Here is an 8808-nt window from a genome sequence, read left to right as displayed (position 1 = left end):
GAGTGTGAGAGTGTGTGTGTGAGTGTGAGTGTGTGTGAGAGTGAGTGTGTGTGTGTGTTGTGGTGGAAAAATCGTGACAGAAATGAAAAGCTGAGTCTTTGAGTCTCTCAGGATCAAAGTGAGTAACACTTTTTTTGGAGTAAGACAATGAATCTTCCTCAGTGCAGAACAGTTTCTCAGAGTCTTTATACCCTCAGCCTCACCTTGGTTATGCTACAATTATCAGTCCATTCCCTTATGTGGCTAGAGGTAAAATCATCACTGTATAACATATTTACTCTTTTGCTACCTGTTAGCAGTGTTCGGGCACATTCCGTCCCCAGTGCACCCCCCTCACACCGGCCTTGACCGATTTCGGCCAGTATATCTTTGCAGCCGGAGGTGAAAGAGGAAGAGAGGAACAGGAAGTGTCTGCTGCCTGTACAGAGAGTTTGAAAACGAACAATTCTAGTTACACATGTATACATAACTATGGGCACAGCAAACTAAGACAGAACTGGAAAGCAAAACGGAATGTGACAAATCCAACTGGGCAACACAACACACCTGGGACTGAGAGGAAGCTGAGCGAGACACAGGGGAAAACCAACTAAGACTACTGAGCCTAGTTCAGGAGGAAACAAAGGGAGAACCAAAACACGAAGCAGAGCTCCGGCGGGTCAGAAAGCAAAACACGAAGCAGGACTTTGGCTGAGCAATGAACAAAAACATGAAACAGGGCTTCGGCTGAACAGGGGACAAAGGCTAAGGCAGGACAAACAAAAACAAACCAGGGATACAAGGCCAAACAAGAGATCAAGGTTGCTACAAGTGGGGCAGTGGTGGCTCAGCGGTTAGAGCGCCGGGATATACAGGGTTGTGGGTTCGATTCCCGGGCTCGGCAAGCTGCCACTGTTGGGCCCTTGAGCAAGGCCCTTTACCCTCTCTGCTCCCCGGGCGCTGGAGTTGGCTGCCCACCGCTCTGGGTGTGTGTGTGTACTCACTGCCCCGAACACGTGTGTGTGTGTGTGTGTGAGTGTGTGTTCACTACCAGATGGGTTAAATGCGGAGGACACATTTCGCTGTACAGTGACAAATACGTGCACCTTTACAAACGAGACAGGACACAAAACGCCAAGACCAGAATGCTTTTCCTTAAGCAGACCATGGAACGCAGTGTTACAGAGGCTGTAACAGAGCTAACTCATGGTGAAGTGCATGTTTGGTGCATGGGCTTGAAGCCATAGTCCCAGGTGTTGTGAATGAGTCCACCAGTCTAGTTTTTAAAACTCTGCCTCTGGCAAAGGTTCAATATGCACGCCCTAGGTTTAAAAATGTGGAAGTTGGTACCTTCATCTGGTGTTGTTAATCTTTCAGCTGGGTTTACCCTGTTACACTTATGAATCGTCAATTCAGGTGTTGACAGTATAAGTGTAATATCATCACAAGACGGCCAAAATCGTACTGTTGACATTGAGGTCACTCAAATCCATAGCAAGTATTCTGTTGAACAATGGAAGGCGATTCACTGAATCCCTGCGGTAAATATATATATTTATTTGCATACAGTAAAGTTGGTTTAGCATCCATACATGCTTATACTCCAACAAATATGGTGTATGTTTTGAATGGGTTTTGGTCTGTAACTGCCGTGGCAGTAATTTAAAAAAGTTATTGTTTGATGAAAGTGTCTTATTATACGGAACAAGGTCCCATCGAGAAAGAGACAATTTTACCCCAAAACCAGGACAGGACCGGTAAATGCAGGACAGTTCACAACCATAGGCTAAAATGTTCAAACTGTTCTAAACTCTTCTATTTAATATTCTGTTTAATGATAATGATGGACAGGACTGCTGGTTATCAATAATTAGCTTCCTTTTGTGTGTTTTAAGATATGGACTGTGTAATTGCCCAATTTTCTGGAGACAGTAAACAGGCACACTCGGTTCGCAGTTACTACAGTTTATTAACAGCATGTGATAAAAAGGCATAAAAGATATACAGCACCTATCAAAGAGGATAATAAGAAACAGCAGTTGTGTTCAGCAAAGCAACGCAAATACCCAAGTCAGATTCACACACAGTTCCAGCCTACACCTACAGAACTATTCAGCTCTAGCAGGAAACCAGTTGGACCAGTACGTCGGGCAGTGGACATATCCCCAAAGCTGAGCTCCAACCAGAGGCTAAGGAGAATTCTATTTTATAGAGAGATACGGGCAGCGACTAACTTGAGTCTTTGCATGAGAGGAGGGACCATGGTTGGCCATGACTCTCCCCCTCCCCATCAGACAGGCTGCTTTCTCACTAAATTACCAAGTGTGTGTGTGTGTGTGTGTGTTTTGAAGCTGTAGAAAAGGCTGTGTGTTTCCCCCTGTAGAAAGATGATTTTGCAGCAGCAACTTCCATTCTGAACCTGGAGAGAAGAGACTGATAGGAGTAGAGGTCGGAGTCGTGTTGTGACTTCCTCCACTTCCTTTCAGCCATTCTTAGCTCTCTACGGTTGTTGCGGAGAACATCCGTCAGCAGAGCGAATTTACTGACCCAGAGGAGAAAGGGCAGAGAAGGTCAACAGAGGTGGAGATAGGTGAGAGGAGAGTGTTTGTAGCAGTTTCCAGTGGGAGAGAGGAGAAAGAGTCGAGATGAGGAAGGGTGGTCAGGACAGTTGAGGCGAGAGCTGAGGGGGAAACAGAGCGAAGACTGAGGTGAAGAGTGGAAGAACTTGAGGAAGTAGTGGTTGAAGGAGCAGAGAGGGGGAGTGAGAAGGAGAGAAAGTGGTGATCAGAGAAGTCCAGAGGAGTCACAGCCACGTCCAGAGCAGGGACAGGTCTGCTGAAGATCAGGTCCAAAGTGTTCCCTGCTCTGTGTGCTGGTGCAGACTGGCTGGACATGAGATCAAAGGATGATAGCAATACAAGAAGACATGATGACTGGAGCTTCTCTGATGGAAGGTTGAAGTCGCCAAGTAGTTGTCTAGGGTGATCCATGTCTCAGTCAGAGCCAGGAAGTTTAGAGACCAAACAGAAGCAAAATCTGAAATTAAATTTGCCTTCTGCAGACTGGCAATTCCAGAGTCCCCCAGTCACCATCACCTTGGTATTAGAACAAGGTTGGTAAATGAGGTTACTGGAATTGCGGTGTCTGCACCTCCAGCTGCTGTCAGAAGTGCGAGATATAGTAGTGGTTGATGTGGCGTAACAGATAACACCACTACCTGCCAGTGAGCTACCACACCATGTGGGAGACTGGGGTTTAAGTCCTGGTCTGGGTGACTATGCTGCACTACACCAATAAGAGTCCTTGGGCAAGACTCCTTACATTGCATTGGTCCACCTCTGTAATATGAGTAACCTTGTAAGTTGCTCTGGATAAGAGCCATACATGTAAATGTAGTTGTATATCATCAGTGACTACACAACAAGATACAGTAGTTGTATATCACCAGTGACTACACAAGATATAGTAGTTGTATGTCAGAAAATATTATGCAGAAACAAAGGGTTTGCTTACATTTCACAACTATTTAATCAAGCTACTTATTCTGAGAAGATTGTGAAAGATGATTTTCTCAGAATGTACTTGCGAAAACAAGAAGTGTATAGCACAAGAGTGCTCCGGTATAAGAAAGGGGTGCAAAAACACATAGGGTGCACCAAGATCTCACTAGACGAATGTATTGAACACACTTTTTACATTTATCATGCACAATCCCCTGCACGTACACATAACCACACCCTATTTGTGTAGGATTGAGGAGCGCCAGAGTGACTGGCTCTTTACATATGCATATGAATTAATAAATGATAAACAAAACATATGATTCCAACAACTCTGTGCATCTTTTGAGAAATTCTTCTAACAGTGTACATTGCCAGTGACTAAAAAATGAGCTACAAAAACTTTACAAACAATACAAAAAATGTCCCACAACATGCAAACCCTTGAATATGAGTGAAGTCAGGGTCGATCAGTTCACGTCAGGTTTACAGGCCACCTTAAGTTAGACCATATAAGGATGGACCCACACCATCCACACCGGTGCCTCCTGCCAGTGAATAGCGAGTGTCTGCATGTAGTGGTAATACTGTAACTTTGCACAGCTAGTCTATCAGTTTATATGAATCCATACTATTAATGTGTGTGCGTCCCTGGTAGTGAGAATGCCACGAGTGTCTGTTTACATTGTGTCACACCAGCTATATTTTTCTGAGATTTTAACAAGATACAAGAATCATTGAACAATATGAATTATTTTGTCTACACTAGATATAACAATGGTGCCATCACAAATTCCTGACTGAGGACTTTCCTGATCTTATGAATGGAACTCTAACTTACAGACCGGTGCAGAATATACTGCACTTAGGGAAGTGAATTTGGCTTCATGTACACACTTCAAAAACATTATGAAACAACACTGGGTTTTCTACTCCAAAACCAATGATCTGAAGTGGGAACATGTCTTACTCCTAGAAAGGTGTTGTGGTGTTTTACAGACCAGTCCCATCACTGTTGTTAGTGGACTTGTGTATCTTCAATTTATGGTGTTGTTTAGTGCTTTGGTGTTTCTGGAGTTTACTCCGTCGACCAAAACTCTTCTCACAGTCTGAGCAGTGATATGGCTTCTCACCTGTGTGGATGCGCTGGTGTATTTTGAGATTACTCTGATCATTAAAACTTTTCCCACAGTCTGAGCAGTGATATGGCTTCTCTCCTGTGTGAATGCGCTGGTGTTGAATGAGAGTTCTCTGTCGACCAAAACTCTTCCCACAGTCTGAGCAGTGATATGGCTTCTCTCCTGTATGAATGCGCTGGTGTTGAATGAGAGTTCTCTGTCGACCAAAACTCTTCTCACAGTCTGAGCAGTGATACGGTTTCTCTCCTGTGTGAATGCGCTGGTGTATTTTGAGAGAACTCTGATGATTAAAACTCTTCTCACAGTCTGAGCAGTGATATGGCTTCTCACCTGTGTGAATGCGCTGGTGTGTTTTGAGATTACTCTGATCATTAAAACTTTTCCCACAGTCTAAGCAGTGATATGGCTTCTCTCCTGTGTGAATGCGCTGGTGTTGAATGAGAGTTCTCTGTCGACCAAAACTCTTTCCACAGTCTGAGCAGTGATATGGCTTCACTCCTGTGTGAATGCGCTGGTGTTGAAGGAGAGAACTCGGATCATTAAAACTTTTCCCACAGTCTGAGCAGTGATATGGCTTCTCTCCTGTGTGAATAAGCTGGTGTTGAAGGAGAGTTCTCTGTTGACCAAACCTTTTTCCACAGTCTGAGCAGTTATACGGCTTCTCACCTGTGTGAATGCGCTGGTGTATTTTAAGATTACTCTGATGATTAAAACTTTTCCCACAGTCTGAGCAGTGATATGGCTTCTCTTCTAAATGAATGCGCTGGTGTTGAAGGAGAGTACTCTGTCGACCAAAACTCTTTCCACAGTCTGAGCAGTAATATGGTTTCACTCCTGTGTGAATGCGCTGGTGTTGAAGGAGTCTACCCTGTCGACTAAAAGTCTTTCCACAGTCTGAGCAGTAATATGGCTTCACTCCTGTATGAATGCGTTGGTGTCGTTGGAGAGAACTCTGTAGACCAAAACTTTTATCACAGTCTGAGCAGTGATATGGCTTCTCACCTGTGTGAATGCGCTGGTGTTTCCTGAGTGTATCTCTACAATTAAAACTCTTCTCACAGTCTGAGCAGTGATATGGCTTCTCTCCTGTGTGAATGCGCTGGTGTTGAAGGAGAGAACTCTTATGATTAAAACTATTCCCACAGTCTGAGCAGTGATATGACTTCTCTCCTGTGTGAATGCGCTGGTGTATTTTGAGATTACTCTGATTATTAAAACTCTTCCCACAGTCTGAGCAGTGATATGGCTTCTCTCCTGTGTGAATGCGCTGGTGTGTTTTTAGATTACCCTGATGTTTAAAATTCTTCCCACAGTCTGAGCAGTGATATGGCTTCTCTCCTGTGTGAATGCGCTGGTGTATTTTGAGAGCACTCTGCTGAATAAAGCTCTTTCCACAGTCTGAGCAGTGATACGGCTTCTCTCCTGTGTGAATGCGCTGGTGTATTTTGAGATTACTCGGATGTTTAAAACTCTTCCCACAGTCTGAGCAGTGGTGAGTGTTTGTCTTGCCTGTACTTTTCTGCATTTGTCTGCAAGGTGTAGGCGAGGACATTTGCTCAGTATTGAATACTTCTTTGGATGCCATGTTCTTCATCTCATTTAGAAGCTTAACATCTTTGTGAAATCTTCTGATTGTGTGTATTTGCAAAGCTACATTTCAGCCAGGCAGGAAAGTCGACACTGAGCAGGAGAACAACATTCAATCTGGAAAAAAACAAAGAAAAAAAACTAAGCTCAATACAACATACAGGACATTTTTAATTACTGACTTGGGGAACAAAAAACAAGTGTGTGTATGAATTGAAATGGGGTTGAATTGGGTATGAAACAAACCTTTTGATTCAGACTTTCATCATTTCCTCAAACAATGCGCTAATTTTAAGCTTGTAACATCACTACATTCTGAGAGAGAGATTATTTCATCTTTTTTTCATTACCTAATACACCTTAATTCCTGTAAAGACTGTTGGGTATGTCACTGAGTGTTTTTTAGGAGGTTTACTCCAAAGCTCTCAGTGTTTGTCATCAACTACTGTTGTTTTCATTGACTGTTGCACTGGTTATGTGCAGTAGTTGTGCAAACACTCAGTTTTCTGTTTCCACAGCTTCAGAATGGCTTGCTTTTCTCTCAGGCAAAACCTACAGTTGAAACCAAGAGCAGACATCCAGAGATATTAATTAAATCAATCCAACAGGGCAAAGGGAAACATCTGTGACTCATGATATTCCAATATTTCTGCTCACTTAAAAAACAACAACAGTGGGTTAAACAATATCTACCATATTCCAAGTTGTTTAATACATCTTAATATAGAATATCGGCAAATATTGTTTCCCCGTCCTTTATTGTCAAACTTCTTCAGTGTGCAACAAAATATATATATATTTTTTTTTTCCCAGAGGGAACACTGAAAGAAAATCTGGTGACATTTTTTTATTCTGATCTGTTTTATCCCTAAAGCAGTTCGGTTTACTTCGCTTCCTAAAAATATTTTCTTAACTAATAATTGTCTTCAATGACAGTTTGTTTATTATTTTTTATAGGCGCCATCATTTTGTTTTTACAATTTACAAGCAATAAAAGAAAATGCAAAAAAGTGTTTGATTGCAGTTCCTGCTCAAGGTGGCACAACCAGTTATAAAGATGGATGAGCAATTTTTTTTTCACTTGATAAGGGTGTTAAATACATTCTTACCCTCTGTTTTGTGATCACTATCTCACAAGGTGAGAAACCTCCCCTTCTTTTGAACAGTTGTAATCTTACCAACAACCTAATTGAGTTTGAAAGGTTTGAAAGTGCAAAAGACCATCTCCCTCACCCTGGCTCTCTCACCCCTGCCCTCCTAATCTCACACTCAATCAGCAGGACCCTGCAATGCTCTTCAGGACACAAAAGGTGAGAACAGCCCCGGGCCAAAATTACCCTCACAATCCAGTGTGAAGCATTGTTGTAATTAAGTGGCACTCATCTTCACAGATTTCAACAAATCAGTGCTCACATGCTTCAGGTCCTCAACTACCATCCTAAAACTGACCCCCCCTTTAAACAGAACTTTACGAACACCCTTAGTGTGACCCAAAACTCATTCTGTATCAAAATACATACTTTTCATATAACCCTGAAATATATTAATAACAGACTTTATTTTCTGATATCTGTATATGTACATATTCACATATTCATAGTCTAGTCTGTGTGCACCTAGTACAGTACACTCTCTGTATAGGATTAACCAAATGAACTATCTGCACATTTACATTTAATAAAACTGTACATATTTCAAAAGATCAACAATAAGGATATATTGATTAATGTACTCAACACAGCATGATGACCTCAGGACCTCCTCTGAAGAACAGCTATAACTACCCGCTTATACAGGGTGAGAGACAGGAACAGAGAGAGGCCCATTTCCTGCGGGACCATGACCTTTGGACCAGGGGTCCCTAACTTAAACATACCGAACCCATGAAGTCTGATACCTTATGGATCTCCAGATACTACAGTACAACTCTATTAAACTTGAACAAAGTTGGCAACACTGACCCACAAGCAGGTAGTAAAAAAGAACCCGGTTCCAGAAGCCAGGTACCAGATTTGCTTAATGGAGGAAGAAATAAAGCGGAGTAGAGTAGTGTAGGTAGCAGGTAGTGGTGAAGCACTGTAAGAGTGGAGCACCTCCATACCTTCAACAGTAGAGCTGATGGTGTTCCTCCAGCAGAGCAGTCTGAGCACAGAGGTGTGGACTGCTGATCACAGCTGGATCTGCTGCTTCTCCACTTTACTGGAGACCGGGCTACAGTTAGCCCCACCTTCCATATTCTCCTACAGAGAAGCTCTTCATGGTAAAAGAGCGGCCAGCAGATGTCCAGAGTCCGCTGGATGAAACTATTAGAAGATGTGGATCAATAGATCTCAATGGCTTCGTCTCTGGATCTGAGCAGATACAGTAACCAGCCCTGATCCACCTTAACGCTCAACAGTCTGCAGCTGCAGAGCTCCGGAGCTCCACTGAGGAGCCAATCAGACCGCAGAACTCCGGCAGGAGCCAATAGCGTTACAGCTGGCAGCTAGCTGTCAAAATAAAAGTCCTGTAGCGCTGTGAGGCTTCCCTAGTTTCACTGTTACCTTTCCCTGATCACAAACCCAGAACACTTCCTGTCCATCACAAGAATAGTTCTAGAAAAG

The 8808-nt window shown here is 43.0% G+C and overlaps 1 protein-coding gene across 1 annotated transcript; it reads right to left on the bottom strand.

The window, feature by feature from the left end:
• Positions 1 to 1928: 1928 nt before the first annotated feature.
• Positions 1929 to 8617, bottom strand: LOC140570209 (uncharacterized). The gene is made up of 2 exons (XM_072692598.1): positions 8307 to 8617; positions 1929 to 6322 (listed from the first exon to the last, which is right to left on the bottom strand). Exon 2 carries the CDS (start codon positions 6210 to 6212, stop codon positions 4473 to 4475), a length of 1740 nt encoding a protein of 579 aa, XP_072548699.1. The 5' UTR covers positions 6213 to 6322; positions 8307 to 8617; the 3' UTR covers positions 1929 to 4472.
• Positions 8618 to 8808: the final 191 nt, after the last annotated feature.

This window comes from Salminus brasiliensis, chromosome 1, assembly GCF_030463535.1.
Source record: "Salminus brasiliensis chromosome 1, fSalBra1.hap2, whole genome shotgun sequence".
Lineage (NCBI taxonomy): Eukaryota > Metazoa > Chordata > Actinopteri > Characiformes > Bryconidae > Salminus > Salminus brasiliensis.
The sequence above is the reverse complement of the archived record's forward strand: the minus strand, read 5'-3'. Positions and strand labels throughout refer to the sequence as shown.

What these genes read in the sequence shown, in the direction of transcription:
- LOC140570209 (XM_072692598.1), bottom strand. Translation starts at nt 6,212, where the DNA reads ATGAAGAACATGGCATCCAAAGAAGTATTCAATACTGAGCAAATGTCC.